Source organism: Melanotaenia boesemani, chromosome 2 (assembly GCF_017639745.1).
Source record: "Melanotaenia boesemani isolate fMelBoe1 chromosome 2, fMelBoe1.pri, whole genome shotgun sequence".
Taxonomy (NCBI): domain Eukaryota; kingdom Metazoa; phylum Chordata; class Actinopteri; order Atheriniformes; family Melanotaeniidae; genus Melanotaenia; species Melanotaenia boesemani.
The window spans coordinates 31,296,358-31,317,611 of record NC_055683.1 but is presented as its reverse complement, the minus strand read 5'-3'; the positions used below and the strand labels follow the sequence as shown (position 1 = coordinate 31,317,611).

The window sequence follows — 21,254 nt, the reverse complement described above, 5'->3', positions numbered from 1 at the left end:
TTAGTTTATTCATATAAAAATTTAGGGGTACTCTGTTTGCTCGATCAGGGACCATGAGGCCCTTTGACTAGATTTGAGTTTTGTTTTGTCTCAAATTATGCCTCTTGCAGAAAATATATTTATTTTGCCACTGTGTGGTCTGCATTTTTAATTTTTTCATCAATGCAGTTTTGTATCTTTGGGTCAGTTGACACATTTGTTTATTCATTTATTTTACAAGGCTTCTCTATCACTTTAGGTTGTTTTGTGTCATTTCTGGGATTTGCAAGTGGTAAATGATGTTTAGACATAGTGTAGAAGATGTTAATGATTATTTGGACTTTTATATTGTGATTTCTGTTTTTTTCCTTAATTGTTGATGCAAATAGTGTTTAAGCAGTAGCAAATCCTGTTTTAAAATCATGGTAATCAATATTGGCCATCTTCACTGGGATTTTATGTCACTTAGGTGACTTTTTGGAAACAAAAGAGCAGGTCCTTCATATTGGAAGGTTTCCTCACTGTCACTCTGAACCTTAGTTCCCTCCACAGATTATGGATACGGTTCAGATCTTGACCCATGCTGGTCCAGGACAAAATTTTGACTTCCTGTTTTTTTCTAAGCCTATTCAGTGACTTTGTCTAGATGATTCAGATCACAGTATCTACAAACATTGACCAACTCCTGTAAAGAAACACAAAAGCTTGCAAAAGCTTGATAAAGAACAAAGCTTTTCCCCATTGATTTTTGTGGTCAAAAGAGATGAACAAGGTGTTGTGTAGACACACTGATGTGGCTTATGTTTGGTAAATGAACGGAGAAGCATTCAATAACTACTTTTCAGACTTCTAAAATGCCAGTTCCATGTGAACATAGCATCCAAATGATAATAATAATAATATTCATTCATTCAATCAATCAATCAATCAATCAATCAATCAATCAATCAATCATTCTCTATACCACTTTATCCATTACAGGTCGCAGGGAAGCTGGAGCCTAACCCAGCATTTTAACAGGTGAAAATATAATAATAACAACAATTAATTAAAACCTAAACTTGTATCTGTGTGGACATAGCCTTCATTTTAACAATCATACAGGTTCTGTACAGTCAAAACCTTGTAGACTCCCTGTACTCTCAACCTCAGGTTGGAAATCACTGGTATAGGGCATCATGATTAAAACTCACTACATTAAAAACACCCAGTACAGTACAACTGGTCAAGAAATAATTTAGAAAACAAAATTCATATTTTGGACAGGAAATACAATTAAACAACAACTATAACCAAAACCAAGTCAGAAATATATGTATGGGCATGCACAATTTTAGGCTCAACCTTCTAGGATAAGACCAGGAGCCATAACTTTTGGCTTTTGCCTTTGCTCATCAGACCGTTTTTTTCTTTCTCAAAATGTTTAATCATTATGAGTGTGTCACATGACTCAACTGCATTCAGCCTGTGCAACTTCTTCTATCAACAGATCTTCTGACAGGACAGTGAGGAATCATCATGGGTAAAAGCTGTAAAGTAGTCGTGTGTGGCCAGGCTGCAGTTGGAAAAACAGCTGTATTGGAACAATTACTATATAACAATCATGTTGCAGGTAGGTCACCCGTCTTCTATACATCAGTGACCACTTAATAAGATGTCAGTATATCTGAGCCAGTCCCTTAGAGAAAAGCAGTTATCGATGGGAGTGTTGGTGTAATGCTTTAGGTATTTTCTTGGAAATGACTGGATATCATGTTCAGTGTAATTGGCATTAATAGCTCCTGTTAGATGGGGACATGGTGTCAAACCTTTTTTAGCTTTTCAAATGTTATAAATGTGCATGATTATTTTGTCTGAGACAATAAAATAAGAAAAGCATGAAGCAACCTTTGAAAACTGGTGATGTAGTAAAAATATCTACAGATTGCACTGCAGAAAGTGGCAGTGAAAAAATTTCAATATATATATATAATGGCTTCTTTCACAGATATCTAGAGCAAACGGTGGCTTTATCAGACATTTAAACAGGATTTATTGTACTGTTAGCTGATAAATTGACTTATAGGGGAAATCTGGATAGTTTTTTCCATGATTAAAGGCAGTTTATTCCTGCTTAGCCCCTTTTTGTTCACAGTGCCAGCTATAACCCCTGCTTTGTGCAAACAGCTTGTTTTTATGGAAACAGATGCCATAAAGTTTAACCCAATGCCAACAGTAAAACTCAGAAAAAAATGTGATTCTCACACCTGCATTCATTCAGAAGTTAATAATTACCACAGCTCTACGTTGACAACATAAGTACCAACACTGGGAAATGAATAGCTTTTGATATGATTTTAGGAAAATTAAATAAATGGTATGACCAAGTATTTGCAATTTTTGTGAATTTCACCTAAAGAAATATAAAGATATCCAAGTTCTGAGTTTTAACCACAGCAGCAGTTGTCTTTGCACCTTGTCACAACACATGTTCCTGTCCTTGTGTATCCTCGATAAGGCTCAGAGCCCATGGAAACCCTGGAGGACATCTACATCGGCTCCATAGAAACCGACCGTGGCACACGAGAGCAGGTGCGCTTCTATGACACCCGCGGACTCCGGGACGGGATGGAGTTTCCCCGGCATTACTACTCTTTTGCTGATGGCTTTGTACTTGTCTACAGTATTGATAGCAAAGAGTCCTTCAAGCGAATGGAGGCCCTTAAGAAAGATATTGATCGTCACAGAGACAAGAAAGAGGTAAGAACTAAACAGTTAAGCACTTTGTAAGGTTAGATTAGTGATATTTTAGGAACATTAGGTTAATTTAGATGGTGCATATCCAGATACCTCAAAGCAGTGACATCAGTTTTAAAATCTCCATAAATATTGTTAAGTCACAGCTCGGTTTAGCGAAGTGATGCCAAAATTTCTGGTATTGTTTACATTGCCAGTAACTGAATCTAATAAATAAATGTGCCAAACATTTTGCATCACAATATCAAGTATAAATGTATTAATACTGTAATAACAGTCATTTATTGTTGTTACCTTCATTTTTGGGACCAGATTACATTAATGTATACTCAGAGGGATAAAAAGCTTTTATAAATTTATGATACAGCAACTCAGAAACTCTTACCGTCACAAGTAATTTGCACCTCCATTGATTATCCTACTCTGTGCACTGGGATGGGTTTTTATAAATTATTCATTTGAATGTTTCTAGCTTCTAATTTCATTTAATTCACATCAGACAGTAGGCGTACTTAAAGCTTACATCAGATTTAGTAAAGCACCCTGTAGTCTTTGATGTGAGCAGTTTACAGGTTTCAGTATCCGGGTAATCTTGCCTTTTAGGTGACCATTGTTGTCCTGGGTAACAAGCTGGACAAGAAGGACGAGAGGAGAATCGACTCAAACTATGCCCAGAACTGGGCCAAGAATGAGAAGGTGCGTCTGTGGGAGGTGTCGGTGGTGGACCGTCACATACTCATTGAGCCCTTCGTCTACCTGGCCAGCAAAATGACCCAACCACAGAGCAAGTCAACTTTCCCACTCAGTCGCAACAAGAATAAGGGCAGTGGTTCTACAGACAGCTAAGACGTTGGACTCAGGGAGGTCTGTTAAAGCAGATGTTGTTGGACTGATGTAGGAAGAGTTTTCAGCTTTTGAGAATGTGAAGAGGAGATGGTAAGAGAAATAGGATGGTTGTATGGATATTTATATTCAGTGAGTGCTGTTAGTGTGAATAACATATATTCTTTATGTTCTGCTGAAATGCAACTTTAATTATACTTATATCAGCCAATAAATGGAAAAGCACATCATGTTATTATTTCAGTTTTTCTGAGTAAAATCATGCTCAAATGAATTCATTTATAACGTAAACAGTCATGTTGGACTGTAAACTGTGTGCTTTGGATGTAAACGTAGTTTTACTTACAATCAGCATTTTGATCCTGTTTTCTCCTCAGAGATTTCACAATTATAAGATATCATGTGCTCACGGTGCCCACAGTAAAAATACAGAACAGGTGGACTTTGCACATTTGTACACTGTCTTGTATTTTTCGTTCATGTACACTAAATGAGCACACAGACTGATTTAGAGAAGTTACCCAGTGACTGCATCACACAAATGCTGGATTTAACATATTGTTAAAAGAAAAAAAATGCAGAATTATAAATGATGTACTCATAACTGTCCCGTTGTTTTATGTAGAGATTTGTTACACTACCTGTGTTTGGTGCTGAGATTATTAAATGATGTGATGATTGACATTCCTTACCACGTAAAGCCTTTTGCACAGGATGTTCATTTTTGTAGATATTGTTGCAAGCTCAGGTGTTACTCTTACTGGTTGTTCCTCATGAACAAGATGATGAAACATGCACAGCACATGATAACCCACTGAATCAGTTTTCACTGCTGTAGCTATAGGTCGTACACATCAGCCAGTCACTGAACCGTTAGTTTGAGCTGCATCGTGTTGTTAATTTTAGCAACTTCTGATGTTTATTTTATTGAAAAGAGGAATATGCATTGATGTTGTGCCACATCTTTTGACACTATGATCATACATGCTACTTTTTCTTGTGATTTTATTAAGTTTTTATGTGTAGGCAATGTTTAAATGTGCCCAATTTACATTTGTTGGCATGTTTTGTAAACAAATTAAAACCTTCACTGTGCCTGACCAAAATGTGTGGTTGTAATGTTCTCACAGCAAGTTTATATTCCAACATGAAGAAAAAAAATTATGTTATGGTCCTATTTGGAGAGATTTTGTAAACTTTCTCTGTGTTTATTGAAGCATGTGGAAGAATTTCATGGCAGAAAAAAATGGTCCAGTTTAAAAGTTTAAATTAAGCCAAAACCCATTACAGCTTTCCAGGTAGTGTAAGTTGTAGATTTAGATATTTCTAATTTTCTAGTTTAGTTATGTTAATTTTCTCATGTTTGGAAGAATGCCTTCCCAGGATTAAACTTTCAGCTATACCTCATTACAGCAATGAACTGATTTAGTTTAATGTGACTTATAAGCTAAGATGGCGGCGCGCATGGATGCAGCGGCTTACGGCTCCCCATTCCAGTGCTCTTTTCTCTTTCTTTTCTGTCGTTTTTCTTTCTTTTGTGCACGAAATTCTTTGGCTTAATCTCGTTGTATATTTGTATAATGACAATAAAAGGCATTCTATTCTATTCTATAAATGTGTTTATTGTCCTTCATACAATACCTGCATAATGCATAGTATATTGCTCTATGAAAGCTCTTTAATAACTCTGACCAAAGCACATTGACAATGCTTTATAGTCTAGATTTAACCAAACTGTTATTTGACTTGTATTTACTGAGAAGTTACCTCCTATGAAGTTCAAATAATTTGTAAACACTGCCCTCTGGTGGTTAAATTGAAAACAGCAATAAAACCACCAGAGGCCATTTGGAAACTTGGTACTTAAAACACTGTTAGTAAAATCTTCAAAGTTGAACTAAAGTTTAAAAGGACAGTATATATGATGTGCATAGCCAAATACCACTTACATAATCATATACAGACCAATGAAACTACCAAGACAGTATTTATTCTGTGGATGAGTTCTGTAGTTCTTTAAACAACTCAATGGTGCCACAATGGACAATTTTTATACTTATTAACACTTGTGCTGACCGTGTTTCTTTTTACACAAATAATATTCTTAAAAGACAAGAACTTGAAATAACAAATCCCTTTTTAAATATTGGTTACATGAAGTACCCTTCAGACACAAGCCAGTGCTGCTTGCTGGGAAAATGTTTGAACTTGCGCTGTACACTAACAGTGTTGACACAGTTTTTCATCTATTTAGGACTTGCAAACTTCAGAGAACAAAGACATCTGTGAAGTTATTTCAACTGGTTCGTTGTGACTTTTAGTCATGAGAAGGTTTGCAGTGCTTTTTTTTTCATTTCAGAGAGAGCAAGTGGTCTTTGAAGTATGTTCACGGGCAAAAACAAAAACAAAAACACTGATAACTAATCTGCCGCTGAGTCATTTAAACTTTTTTGCCAGTGTATGTGATGGATCTGAAGACTTTTAATGAAAAAAATTAAAATGTTGAACACATATGAGTAAAATATTCAGTATAAGTACATTCAGGAGAAATTATCCCCCTGTTGCTTGCAGTTCAGTGATTATTGGTAATGCTGCAGTTTGTGATCATTACTGCTACTAAAACAATCTGTTTGTATTTACACTTGTCAAATTTTACAGATTTTTAAAGCCTGATCTCTACAAAGTCAAGACGCTACCAGACAAGGTTAGAGGCATTTCATCAGAGAAAATGAGCTACTAGTTCCTCACAGGCATGATGAGAGATTAATGTAAGATAATGAGAAAACCTCAAGTGGAACATTTCTGAAATTACATTATGTACACTCACCTTAGTTCACCCAGAGGGAGTCGGCGGGAGCTATCTCATTTCACACATGTTTTTTTTAATGACTGAAAGTGAACCAGTGGACCTATTTTACTTCACTTGAAATGGTTCAGTGATTGCATCACATACTGTGTCAATGCCTGTACAGCAGTGTTAATTTCAAACTGTGAAAGATGAGACGTAAGAGATGTTTTCCTGTCAAAGCATTTCTATATAATGGCTCAATGGCCCACATTTAAAACAAAGAGCCACCACACCATTTGTAAAATACACTCTGAAATAGATGGATGTGTCTCTTGCCTGCATGATTTATGAATTTCCCCATCCTTTTGACAGCAGTAACATAAAAGACAAATTTTGTACTTGCTGGTCACATTCATGCTGGAAAAGGCAGTGCCCTTGCGTTGCTATCAGCGATACTCTACTATAGCAGTGTGACATGACTGTGGCTGAGCATCCACATTTTTGTGTGAAGATAAAGCAGACTTCAACCCTGGAAGCTGCAGCGCTGACCCTCTTTTCACAGTCAGAACCGCTGAGTGTTGAAAGGAACAGAACAATTCCACAAAGCAATGAATGCAGCCTAAATGGCACTGCCACCTTTATTTTCAGGCTTGGAAATATTCTGCCCTCAAGCCATCAGTTGTGTCAAATGCTGGTCGTCATGCTGGTTTCTTGAAGCATCTGAGACAGATCATTTGTCTTGAAAGCACAATGTGATTAATTCATTTTAGCTTGCTGTTTAGTTTGCAGCACTGTGAACTGAGGAAAAAAAAAAACAAAACAAAACAAACAAACAAAAAAAACAAAAAAAACAAGAACAAGAAAAAAGCTACTGTGTGCTTGTGCTTTCAGCCTATAACTTGCAAGTGTTCGACACATCCAACAAACACTTGAGGGCATGTTAATAAAATTTCTCCCACTAATCAATAGAAAAGTGTTTTAAATTCAAAGTTAAAATGAAAAATGCTACAAAAGCTGAAGTTATTAATTCCACTGCTCATTGGTGAGATTTTTTTTCAAATATTGCATATTTGTACAATGCATAGGGCAAAATACAGTCACAGTATTCTCTCCATAATTAATATTGTGCAAGTATTAAACAGTATGGCCAAAGTCTGACCAATAAATAGTTGGATAACTTGGTCTGAGCGGTAAATATAGAAACTAAATTTTCTTGGAATCACAAAAGAACACTGATAAAAAATATCATCAGAGATGCAGAGTAATAAAAACATGTTTCTGTCCTGCAGCAGGCGGTGAGATGAACAGAGGCTGATCATAACATCATCGATGCTACATCATGGTCAATCTGAGATTTAAAAAAAAGGAAAAAGAAAGAGAAAATAAATTAATAAACAATTTAAGACATTAAAATGTCTGAATGATTTCATCTATATTACATTACAGTCATTTAGCAGACGCTTCATCCAGAGCGACTTACAGCGGTTAGGCAGTAGCGTTAAGGGTCTTGCCTAAGGACCCAGCCGGAAGGTGGTAATGTTCATCCCCTGGGGGAATTGAACTCTGGTCTCTCACATGGGAGACAGATGCTCTGCAAGGTCAAGAAAGACAGAAGCACGAAGTCAAAGCTGAAAGTAGAGCGCCCTCTGCTGGATCACAAAGGAAAAGGTCCCACACGTCGATTCCGCTTAAACGGCTGCTGAAGCTAGCCAGCCACATATAAATGAAGGGTGGCAATTTCTCCAAGATGTCTTCCTAAGCTTGCTACATAATGAGAAATAAACAACTGGTTTCACATCAAAAAATAATTTTGTTTAGTCAAATACCATTTTTTAATGCACAAGTAAATGTAGTACATGAACAGGAAAGCAAGCTCCACATTTTCTGTGTTTTCACAGTTTCTCCGCGACCCTTAATGGACAAAGCGGGCAGATAATGAATGAATGAATTTGATATTTCTGTTTGTTATTGCAAATTTGAACTAAATATTTCTGTAAAATAACATGCTTATACTTAACTCTGATGTAATTCTAAAACAAAAGTTGCTTGGTCCTATTAGTTATGGTAGTTAATATGATGGATATCAAGCACAATCCTACAGAGGTCTTTCACCACACACACACACACATACACATTGATGTTAATGAGGGGGGGACTCTGAAAGTGTGTTGTCTGACCGCAGCAGGAAAGAAGTGTGCATCTCCCTTCATGTACAACATTCAGATAACATAAAGGATCTGAGCCTCATGAATCAATATGCAGGATCCGGCAGTGTTGCAGCTCAGCAAGGTCATCACGTCCCTCAGCCATATCACTGGCTTTACTAAGTGCCGAGGTTTCAATGGCTTTCCTTTGATTGGCACCACAGGAGGCGTTGGATTTGATGTGGCTTATCTTTGGCTTCCACAAAGGATGGGCAGGCATGTTGGCCAGGGGCACAAGGAATAACATCAATATACATTTCAAGGGCTCTTCTTCAAATAAACCAGAAAATTGGAAAATGAATACAGAGCCAACTGAGCAAACTACATGATTATCAAGAACAGCCCATAAAAGCTGAGTTAGCTTATCCCATTTGAGCACAACAAATAGAAGAAAACACACAGTGGATGTCTTGAGCTTCTGTTTCAAAATCCAGGCAAATTCATCCTTCATTTTCAAATCCTTCTGTAGGTTTTGGTGTCTGTACAAGGTTTTGTATTGTTCATCTGCAAACTTATAAGAAGAATATTTAAACCGTGGCAGCCAATAACAAATTATTCCACCACTTTTCAAATGGAACAATCCCAGTTACTCCCCTAGTTTTCCCCTCTCCAGTTTGTGCTCTGCAAAATAGTTTTGGTGATAGAGGGGTGGTAGCCATCCATTCAATGAGCTTTCCATCATATCATGGTTAAAAAGCTAGAAGACAACCTCCTCTTGACCCCCCCCCCCCCCCCCCCCCCCGCCCAACACACACACACACACACACACACACACACACACACACACACACACACACACACACACACACACACACACACACACACACACACACACATTACATAAACATATAAAAAAAAACATTTGATACAAGTTCTAAAAGCTTTATTTTCCAAAATCCATCCCTTTATCTCTCTAATATACAGCACTGTTTTTTTATTATTATTTTTTTCCATTAACCCACCCATGTGTACAGTGTTTCCTGCTCTCTGGAGCTTTGGAGGGATACCCTGAATGGATGGTCATGTTAGCTTTAGCTCATCCTGTCACCCCTGAGAAGGCCTGGTGAATGTGACTTTAAGATACTGTCTAAAAAGGCCTTAAATTACATAATTAATTCAGTCGTTGTCATCAAGGAGAAAAAAAAACTCACTCAAAAATTTGTTTTAAATATTTTCTCTTGTACTTTAAAAAACATATTGATAAAACCATGTAAATAAACAGAAAAAGAAAAAGAAAAAGAAGAAAATAGAAAGAAAAGCATTATTCCTTTCCCTGTATGCGTACAGAGCCAACAATAACATTGTCTAGTCTCTTCTAAGATAGCAGTTCATTATGATACAGATAACAATAGCGACTCTGGTAAAATCTCTATAGATACTCTAGGATTTCTACATATAATCTGGCTTCTCTAGATTTTTTATTTTAAGAAAAAAGTCTAAGTCCGACTTCCCACTAAGCAATTAAAACAAACAAACAAACAAACAGTGAAGATTAAAGGCTGGTTGGTTCACTGAGTAGTGCGACTGGGGAGAATCACATTAGTATGGTGGGGAGACCTGGTGGATTTACCTACCCAGAAAGGTTTGGGGAGTCCTTAAAACAGAAATGCACATAAGATGGAAGGTCTTGTTGAAGCACTAGTACTGAATGGCAGTTACAGGTTTTTTCACGACAGATGGCACTGCTGCGTCACACACAACTACACACATTGTACAAATGCATAGGATTTGCTCCATCACGGTAATTTAAGAGAACATGATTTGGTATGACTGTTGAAGGGAGGATGATGCGTATGCTCCAAGTCCTTCTGAGGCTTATAGCCAAATGTTTGTTTTGGTGTTACGGAAGGGTGGATGTCAGCAGATCGCTGGGGTGGGAGGGGTTAGTTGACAAATGAGCACAAATGGTAAAATGACAGTCGATCATGGACTTGTGACACTTCCAAATAGCTTGTCTCCGATGTAACAGTGCTCAGTGGAAGCCATACGAGGGTTTTTGTGCTCCACTAAAAAGTAAAGTGGTAAAGTCACATGGGGCTGAAGCACCCTCTCTGCTATAAATGGAACATCTCAGCCCACAGTCACAATATGTGGAGACTGGCCGTGAGCATCAAGCATCAAGGACAGCACCCAGAAAACCTAATATTTCAGCCGACTTTTCACTGACAAATCAGAATTGGCCCTTGGTTGTTTTGGGGTACATAATACATTGTTACAGGAGTTCACAGGAGAGAATAGATAAAGCCATTGATACACTGAAAACACATCATAAACATACTAAATGTATTGCTTTAAATGTGAGACTTGTCATAGTCATAGATAAACTATAATAAGATAATTCTCACCTGATAGTTTTTTTTTTTTTTCCAAAGCAAAATTTTCAATAAAACTGACATGTAATTGTAAAACATACACCTACAGTAACTAAAAAGATGAACATCAACACAATTTTCATTGCTTTTGCAGGTAAATCAGTTTTAAGGTGCTTTTTAATGTGGTTGCCATGGCACTGTGCTTTGTTCCCTCCCACGCTATGCGCAGACTCTACAACAGGATGTCAATCAAATTCTGGCTGTGCAGCCTTCCCACCCACCGCCATCCAAACTTTTTTTTTTTTTTATCAAGCTCTGAAATCCCATCAAGTCTTCAAGTTTTCCATTGTGGCTTCATTATGTGTGATTGTGTGTGCTGTATGTGGCGCTTTTTCCTGCTCCCCATCATCTCATGCTGAGATAACGCCAGAGAAAATCAAGGGCGACAGTGATGTGAAAGAAGGAAAGATGGGAAGAAAACAATGTCATTTTGCAGTGTTAGACCATAGCTGCAAAAATTATTTCATGGCACTTGCTTGGCAAGAACATGATGTTCAAGTTTGCATGAATGATGCAGTGGAGCAAGAAATCATTTTGAAGACAGATCTGTAAATTGAAACAAAGTAAAGTTGACAAGCTGACCTTTTCTGAACCTTAAGGAGTGCTTAATCTTGGGGAAAGGACAAAGGAAAAAAAATCTGGAGGGCTATGACTGTGGCTGTGACTCAAAGACTGAGTGTGCATAATGGCGTTAATGGAGTTTTAGCATATAGACATATAACTATGTAGCTATAGAGCAACAAACCCCCGACAATGAGAAGTCACTTTTGTTCTTTAGAGGCTTAAAGTTACAAAGGGATAATTGTCCAAAGAGTTTTCTTTTTCTTTCTTTACAATTACCATATCCACAATGTCATGTGACGTATGTCTTCAAACTTATTAGCTAAAAAAACACTGATCAGTGAGACTGGCTTCTGCAGCCATACAGGTATGGCTTGGATTCATCTGATCTACAATGACTGTTCATCATACCTCCGAACAAATGAATTAAAAACATTTTATAAGAGCATCAAGTAAAGGGACCTTATTTTGTGGCAACCACACTAAACATACATCTAGACTTGTCTATGTTTGTTCTCTAATAAATTACACTTTAATATTCATAATTTAAACCATGTTGACCCATGAAATGGCTATAAAAGCGGCCTCGTTGCACCAGTCACTGTCTGGAGGCCTGTTTTGCTCCTTAGGTCATTATAAGAGAAGCAGAAAGAAGGCATGATGGGGGATCTTGGCCTTTATGATAAGAACAGCTCCCAAGCCATCAGGCCTGGAGAGCAGCAGGATTTGTGCACTCTTCCCATTTTAAGTCAGACGGGCTGCATAGTTTGCGTGTGGCCTTTGTTGTGTGGGTCACACTATAAAGGAGGGCCTTGGATTTGGTAAAGGGACAGGGGAGGAGCTCAGCTGGGAGGGTGGTTAAGTCCTTAGTATGGGGAGAAGATGATGGGTGTGTGTGTGGCCCGCAGCGGCCCCGGGGCTGGCCGGAACAGTGCGGGGCCCAGGAATGGGGTCTGGATGAAGGTGGTGGTGCCCACCGGGTGGCGCAGAGCCAATGGGTTAGTTGCCACTGTGCACAGAGTTGGCGGGGTGAGGGGGCTGGGCAGGAAGCCAGTTGTCAAACTCTTGGTCAGCTGCTTCTGCAAGGCCAGTTTGGTCTGGAGAACACAGGAGGGGGAACGGTGAGAAGCAAGAGAAGAACACAGTGAGGGCTGAACACAGTTACAGGGCAAACATGTTTGTCAAACATATGGCCCTTTAAGTTGGACATTTAGCTGTAGTAGAGGAATATGCAAAACACCACTGAGCAAATTACATTTACTTCTTTTCATTTTAAAAAAATCAGCAAAATATTAATTTGCCCACGGGTGTCAGAACTTGCATATAACAATACACAACAGACTAAACCTGGGACTACAGCATGAACACAAACTTTTCATCATTACATTGCAGAATGTAGCTCTAAAGCTCTCCACTGTTAAAAGGATAGTTGTGATCTTTTTAACCAATGATGAAATGCTTTACTCACTGATCATGATATCAATGCATGTCATCGACATAGGCTCTGTTAGACCTGGTGTTGATATGCATCCTGGATGATTTGAGCAAAAGTGAGCGAATAAAATTGTGAACTCATTTAGATCCAATCACTTGGGCCACATTCAGATGTGGCCACGTCTGAATTTGATCATTTATGTGATAAATGAGTCCACATTAAGTATTGGACTGCTTATCTGACCCCACAAAGTGAATGTTTTCTTACTCTTCTGGCCTCCAGAAAAACAAAATATGTAAAAAGCAGCACCAAAACTCACTGCATGTATTGTTCAAAGTTAACAATCTACTCATTTAGGTTCATTTCTACAAGGAAGTAAAAAAAGTGGCACAAAGGTCTGATTCAGTCCCAGTTTCTTCTAAAAGTTGACAATGGCACTTTGCTGTTGCAGTAAACAAACTGTAGGCTATTTGGTTCATCACCCATGATGCAGAATAGGATATGTTGTTTTATTTCATTCTAATTAATTTATATTTCCAGCCAGCTCAGCTAGTACAAAACAGATGTTTACTTTACATACCAGAGTTTGGACTAGGCATGCAACATATTAGTTGTAATAAGCTACTTACTATCTTAATAATAAAGTTAAAAGAGTAAGCTTTCTGCACAGCTGTCATGACAATACAAATATAACTAACACATAACTTCCTGAGTTGCACTAACATGTTGTTGCCACATTGTTTCTTTCTGATATTATAAAAAACTGTGTGTTTTTCTGATGACAATCAGAAATTAACATTGAATTTATCTATGATTTTTACCAAAACGTCAATTCTGTTTGTTGCTCAGATGGCAGCTGGCTGTGTGATGTTCACTTCATGTTTATTTTCATACAGAGCAGGTGACCGAGATCTGATGGCAAGGAAACACTTAAGACAATTGGGGGCTTATTTTGATGCAAAGTGTGAACAAATGACTTTAGAGCTGTCTGCTTTTGTTTAGATCACCCAGGATGTGCAACAACTCCAAGTCTAAACAGCAAAATCTCATAAAGCAAATCTTACAGAGCTGCTGCAGCTTGCGTAGAACTGCTGCTTCCTCCAGATGTCTCCTTTGCAACCCCACTCCACCCACCCAAACTGCTCCTTTTCATACCGTGCCAGACTTAATCAATGCCATACCCATTGTCACTGACGTCTGCTCTATTCTGTACTCAAGTGGGTGTTAGCTGCTGCCCTTCTTGCCTTAGGCTCTCTAGGTATATGCATGTGGAAGAGCAGGGAAATCCCAGAACCTAGCCATACAGCTTAAATATGAATTACAGCTAATGGACAGTGACTGAAGTGGTCCTGACTGAAGTGTCATTTCTGAATCAACAAAACTTTTAAAGCCTACAACAAGTGAGACTTCAGCACTAAAAACTGCAGACCTCTTTTAATTATGGAACAAAAATAATGATACAAAAAATGTCAGTACCACTACTAATGTTTCTGTAATTTTTGCATCTATTGCGGTCACAGTGGAGCGCCATAGTTTTGCAGGTTTTCAATGTATCCCTGCTTCAACACACCTGACTCAAATTAACAAGTCTTTGTGATAAACTTCATAGGCTGTTGAATCCATTTAATTTCAGTAAGGTAAGGAGCAAGGACACATTGAAAACCTGCAGGACTGTGGCCCTCATAGGACCGAACTGACTAGCCATGGTTTATCAAATTTGCGTGATACCTGCCAATCCTACAATATCAGTTAGTCTCAGCAATGGAGATGAAATACTGTTGTTAAGAAATTAATCACAAATGGATAAAAATCTTAATGAAAACCTATCTGAGCTGCTGACTGCTTGATTATTTTTCTCTCCTGCTGCTAGCTGTGTAAAAATGAGAGCTTGTTCATTCAATATTTTCCCCCCTGATAATTAGCTTTTTCATCAGATATTAAAAAAAAAAAAAAAAATTAAAGAAATGCTCCTCTGAACCACAGGAGTTTCATGGTCATCAAGGACACAGATGTGCTGTGAGTCATGCAACATTTTTTAATGATAAAAAAAAATTATAAATACCATCCAATATTGTGTAAACCTACTGACATCACCAGCAGTGAGTAAAATACAAAAACATAACATCAGAGCTATCTCGTTCATGTAAACATAATTATGTCTGCTCAGTCCCCCGCCCAGGCTTAAAGTTCAGCCAGCTGAAGCGCTCGCCCGCCAATTCAATCCCAGTCTCAGCCTCTCCTGCCACTGACCTGCGAGGAGAGAGAAGTGAGGTTGTACTGGGTGAACACTTTCTTCACGGCAGACACAGCCCCGCCTGCATAGCCACTCCATCTCACGTTCTGTAGGATGGGGGAGAGATGGGATAGGTGTGTATATGACAGGAGCAGAGAAGTGATTAATCTGGAGTGCTGATTCAGGCTGCTGTTGTCAGAGCTGGACAGTAGGGCGAGCAGGACTAATTCAGACCTGTCCCAGTGGTAAGGGGACTCACTGAGTGTAAAAGTGTGTTTAACCTCTATGACAGAGCACGCATGCAGCCATGCTGTCTCACCAGGATGGATTGTAGGAGCCCCTAAACATAATGCAATATAATCTTTGTTTTATATATTTCTTTTACTTCATATTTTTCATGACTGGGGAGAAATCAGCTACAACAAAAATAAACTAAAAGAAATTGGTGTTTTATTAGCATCACTTCACAAGCCAGACAGAAATTATTCCAGTTCTGGCTAATGTGAACATAATGTTCAAACATAATTGTTGTAAGGAAAGGACAGTTATGCTTTATTTTTCTTCCTTAAGTGTGTCTGTGTATGCATGTATAAGCGTGACAGTGCTTTGTTTGTCTATGTCTTTTTGCTAGGACTTACCGCTAAGCTGGAGCTTGGCTGGCTCTTGCTGTGGGGAGTAAATTTGGGTTTGGGTGGTTTTCCGGCCAGCCTATCCTTGTGCCTTCTGCTATTCATGTGCTGCCGAGCCCAGCAAATAAGAAGAAGAAGAAAAAAACAGCAACAAAAAAAAACCACCATTAGCAGGCTAACAAGCATCTGTCGTACCACAGCAAACAACTTCAAATGTTGTCTGCTGAATTAATAATGGACACACGCCGAAGTGCACAGAAATGACATCACATTACTTTCTGAGGCTGCCGCACTCCTTCGCTGGCTGCAGTACTTACAGGCTTTTGTCCTTCCAGGATGGAGTGTGTTTATATAAGACCAGTAGGATACGTTTAAGGCTAAAGGAGCCTCTTGCCAGCATATTCTCTATATTTCTCCACACTGCACTCCAGTATAGACAATCCCATAACACAGACATAGAACAAAATGAACATGAAGAAAACACAGAATATGACTTCCCTAATCTGGTATGAAGCTTATATATCCAGAATAAACACCAAAATAAAATAAATAAGTAGCTCATTGAAGAGTTAAGGCATTAGATGATATTTGGACTATTAACAAAATAGTTTGAATGTACTCAGCACTCACAGTCTGCTTATAATGGGTTTATCCATGTAGTTGCAAACAAAACAGTTCCTCTTATTAAAACTCTTACACACGTTCTCCATCACAGTGACGTTTAAATTGTCTCCTGGATTAAGTACAGTCTTTAAATGTCATTGTTCATATTTATCACTTACCTACGCAACATTCTGGTTAGCTTTAATACAGAACATTACAGGTCCGTGTATTCTCAGTTCAATATGTAATATCCATCTCCTGGTGTCTAAGGTAATTGGTAAATATCTGAGCTGCTCTGTTTTCTGATTAATTCTGCGACCTCATCATCCCTCTGTGGGGCTGAGGTAATTCTGTGCAACATTTTCTGCCACTGCCTGCTGTGTTTGGAGTGGGGTGTTTTTCCCTGCAGAATCAACATCACTTCTACGTTCTTTTGAACAAAATCCTATCAGGTTAGCAACACTTACTTGGTATGCCTTGACAAATCTGAAGGACTATGCCCCAGATTCCTTCCTCATCTTTCATTTCATGCAGCACAAGAGGGGTCGAGAAGTCCCAGAGTGTTAACACTTCTCTTGTCTTCCCCCTACCTTGTACATTACATCAAAACTTCTGGAGACTTTGTGGTAGTAAAATTTTAATAAGGTGATTCTAATCTCTGAGTTTGGTTTATTGCTACTTTCTAATTTGCATTTCCTTCCAGCCATTTATTCATACCAACACCTATTTTATGTGGACACTGTCTTTCTTACAGACACACACACACGTATGTGTATATATATATATATACCATACAATGAAAATATTTATTTTACCTGGCTCAGCTGGGTCTCGGAGTTGACAAAGATTTCACACACTTCACATTGGAAGTTCTTGCTGGCTACCCCTACGCTGCCTTTGCTACCGAGTCGCTTGCTCTTGCAGCCAGATCGAGCTGCAACCACTTTCCCCCTGCGCCGTGGCAGAACACTGTGACCTTCCAGCATCAGTTTGTGCTTTGTACCTGTTGGAGAGAGCAGCAAAATGCACAAAATAGGTACACACTTCTTTTATCTGATGCTAAAAATAAACAACAAATAGAAGGAGGCTTTCAAGACATTTACAATGTGTGTTACCATCAGACTATGCTCTTACCGCTGTTATGTGCTTCCAGTTGGGAGACGGAGTTGACTGTGACTTTACAAACGGGACAATGGAGGTGAGCTTTGTTCTTCTTGGGTTCTTTGTCGTCATCTGAGCGTGGCTCCCCGTTTGTGCTGGATGCGTCTGCGCTGCTGCCTGACTCGTTGGTTGGACCCATGGCCTCTGCAGCCTCCATAACCTCAGGGACTTCTGGGGCACTGGTGTCCGATGTGGTCTCAGAGAGTTGAGAGGAGGGAGATATCTGAGGAGGGGAAAGGGTGACTAGCTCCACAGAGGAGACCTCAGACACTGGTGTCAGCATGACTGAGCTTCTGGGACTTTCCTCGAGCTTCCCTTCCAGGATGGTTGGTTCCTGATCAGACTGAAGACCTGGATAAAAAAAATTAAATGACAGAATACCAGCAAACTGTGACAAAATAGACACATTTATTTTCCTCACAAGCCAACACAATTGAATATGTTTGGCCAAAATACAACAGAGATACTGTACAATACTTCTCTTTTACACCTCATTTCAGAGGGGCCAGTTTTACTGCATGGAGTGACCCACTTGACTCTACTCCACACCTCTCTTTCACAGGAAACTGAGCTCGCAGTAGCACCGGCCAAACTGACAGAAAAAACCTTGACTGGCAGTTTACATTAACCTTATCGATTATTTAGTTCAACCATAGAAAGTTAGTATCGATTCCTTTAGATACAAATTTGATGTGTTAAATTACCCCAGGTTGTTAAAGCATTGCACCACAGACTGAGAAACATAATGTCCAGCGAGCTGTAATTCCACATATTAGTTTCATACACTGAGCTTCACTGACCCTCCATTCTTCCGCATTTTGCTTATATGGACAAAAATATCTTTGATGTTATATGGTTATTTTTGTAATGCCGAACTCCAGGATTATGATGCATTTGATAAAAGCTGGAAAATTGGAATTTCTAATTTCCAATAATTTCCAAATAGAAAAAAACAAACAAACAAAAAAACAAAATAAAAAATAAAACAAACATTTGGCTATCAGGTAACTCTCTTATGAAAGCAGTTCCCAGTTTGGGTTCAGGAGGCAGACATCCTCTCTACCTTTAGGATTAGGCTTAAAACCTTTCTTTTTGATAAATCTTATAGTAAGTTGTAATCTAACCATCCCTTATTTTTGCTGAATTGGCTTAGACTGCTAAGTGACTTCTCATGATGCACTGAGATCTTCTTTTCATTTTCCTCTCCATTCTTTATTTTCCACATATAAACTTTAGTCAGTATTGACATCATTAACTTGTACTTCTCTCTCAGCAGGTCTCACTGGCTAAAAGTTGTGGTGCCCATTGAGCCCTCTTTTCTGTCCTTTCCACCTCCAAACGGTCGAAGCAAATGGCCGCCCTCCCTGAGCCGGATTCTGACAGAGGTTTTTTCTTCCTGATGAAAGGGAGTTTTTTCTTAACACAGTCGCTTGCCACTCCATGCATGCTCAGGATGGGGGATTAAATCAAAACCAAAATTCAATGCAATTTGTTGGTGTTCTTAGATAGGCTATTACTGTTTCATTAATTGGCTTGGGATGACTTTGTTGTTAACTGGCGCTATACAAATAAAGCCAAATTGAACTGAATTGAATAAGTCAGATTTCCTACTTAAGAAATAAAACAAAACAAAGACATTATTAGTTTATTCCCTTCCTAGCAGAGCTCTATAACTGATGGGAATTTTCTCTTGTTGTTGTTTTGACTTCCTACTTTCTGACATACAGTGAATGCAACATGATTTTAAGAAGTGTGAATATCTCTGTGAGCTGGAACGTGAAATAAAAAAGTCAACTGTAAATCTGAACAGTATTTCATATTTTCAGAAAGACAGTTATGTCTTTCTACATTTTTTAGTTGGTAGAGCCAATATATGAGATCTCAAGCATAATAAAGTAATTTTTCTATATGTCCACTTTAACCGGTTATGCCCATGAAAAAATGGTAAGAAAAGTCCAATTTTTAAAATATGAGGTCTTTATTTGGCCTTTTAACAAAATGTAACAAAAAAAAAAAAATACATTTCTCTTTTTTGGGGGATATCTATCGTTTATTACCATGTGATTTATTAAAATATTATAGTATGGTTTTCTGCTTCTGGGTATCTATGAGGGGACGGAAGATGAGTATCGGATTGTGTTCAACAGTATTTTGAGCAAAGTTTATACCATAAATTGAAGCAAAATGTCTCTAACTGTATGTGACAAATATGTCACATCGGGTTCTTATGGGTTAAAACCACGTCCCTGTAAGTTTTTGGTAGCGTATGCACTAAACTTGCTTTGTCTGTGGCACTTCTCTGGATGATTGATTTTCACTGCTGTATATAAAAACAGAATCAAAAACTATATTTATTCTAAGCATTTCTAGCCAGGTAGTTGAACCTTTTGATACAAAAATGATCATATTAGACATAAGAAATGAATAAAAGCCTCCATCTAAAATGCATTTGCCTTGTAGCATCTGTTGTAAATAACAACTTAAGACATGTAGAAGCCTCCTAGTTATTTAATATAAAGTGATGTGCTGAGTAACAGCAAATATAACCCCACACAAACTAAAATAATCAATCAGTTCCCATTTCTCTTTCAGTAAAACATCGTATATGATGTTAAGAGTAGCTAAGTGTCATTTTGATTTGGTTTAGACAAGTAAATGCCATCACTCATAACAATTTCTTCTTTCTCTCTTCCCACTCCTTCCTCCTTATTCACTATTCAAATATCAAGTGAACCTGGAGTCTCAGTCAATATAAACAAACCCATCAACTGTTGGGTCCCGCTGATAAGTCACCAGGGTTCCATTACACATCCCCCCTTCACCCCATAGCCCTCCCATGGGAGTCGCTAACACTTCGCCCCAGAGTTCTGTGTGCTACGCTCACTGAATATCTCCATTTCATTTAGGGAGCTATTTCCTTCCACACATACACACACACTGCCCACCTCAGCGCAATCGCACTCCATTGATTTTCCCTTTTATGTCTTAGAGTAAATTCATCATTGAAGATAAGGGTCTTCCTTTCTCATTCCTGCTCTGGTAAAAGAAACTATGGGAGCAAGATTAGGCAGTCCCCTCACTGTAATGAGAGTGACCCTTGAGGGATTTGAGCTCCTTTCTAGGGGAGGAATGGGGGCGGTGGGTACGATCCTGAGCACATGTGAACGACACGGCCACCTGAGCAGTCTAGTGGGGAGTGATACTGATCAGTGGATTTAGCAGGAACCTCACACAGGGAGACATGGAGGTTGGTGGGATTCAAAGCACTCTAAAACACAAGAATCTATTATGAGGGACATCATTCAGCAGAGAATTGTTTAAAATTCATCCTGCTGAGGTTTCGGGTATCTTCATTTTTAGAAAAAGAATAGTTGAGGAGATTAAAAATGCTGACTCTTCTTACAGCTAAATGATCAGCTCATTAATCATGCTGTTAAATAAAGATAAAAATCTATAAATCTATCTCTTCTGACTTTCTCTGTCTTACATAATTGTTCACATCATTTTTGGTTTTGAATTGTTTGGAGAAAAGGTGAACTGTATAGGAGCATGTCTGAGTGAAAGTATCAAGAGAAAAGACAAAAAAGTCTGTACATATATATATATATATATATATATATATATATATATATATATATATATATTGTAGTGATTTTGCTGTTTGTACATTGCAGACAATACCACCAAAACTGGCACAGATGTCAATACCA

General features: G+C 38.4%; 2 protein-coding genes across 5 annotated transcripts in view; one reads left to right on the top strand and one right to left on the bottom strand.

Moving 5' to 3' along the window:
• nkiras2 (NFKB inhibitor interacting Ras-like 2) overlaps window positions 1-4,664 on the top strand; it is a 28,125-nt gene extending 23,461 nt beyond the window's left edge. For 2 of the 3 annotated variants that reach the window (XM_041968485.1, XM_041968472.1), the window contains exons 2-4: window positions 1,469-1,591; window positions 2,477-2,718; window positions 3,319-4,664. In XM_041968485.1, coding sequence (XP_041824419.1) covers window positions 1,498-1,591; window positions 2,477-2,718; window positions 3,319-3,561 — 579 coding nt within the window. In that variant the 5' untranslated portion in view covers window positions 1,469-1,497 and the 3' untranslated portion in view covers window positions 3,562-4,664. Of the gene's footprint in view, window positions 1-978; window positions 1,000-1,468; window positions 1,592-2,476; window positions 2,719-3,318 lie in introns of those variants that run through there. The other variant, XM_041968479.1, reaches the window with a different exon arrangement.
• Window positions 4,665-9,436: 4,772 nt separating this feature from the next.
• Window positions 9,437-21,254, bottom strand: part of znf385c (zinc finger protein 385C) — a 135,653-nt gene continuing 123,835 nt past the window's right edge. For both annotated transcript variants that reach the window (XM_041976068.1, XM_041976077.1), the window contains 5 exons: window positions 17,518-17,895; window positions 17,199-17,386; window positions 15,790-15,888; window positions 15,169-15,258; window positions 9,437-12,580 (listed from right to left, as the gene is read on the bottom strand). In XM_041976068.1, coding sequence (XP_041832002.1) covers window positions 12,350-12,580; window positions 15,169-15,258; window positions 15,790-15,888; window positions 17,199-17,386; window positions 17,518-17,895 — 986 coding nt within the window. In that variant the 3' untranslated portion in view covers window positions 9,437-12,349. The remainder of the gene's footprint in view (window positions 12,581-15,168; window positions 15,259-15,789; window positions 15,889-17,198; window positions 17,387-17,517; window positions 17,896-21,254) is intronic.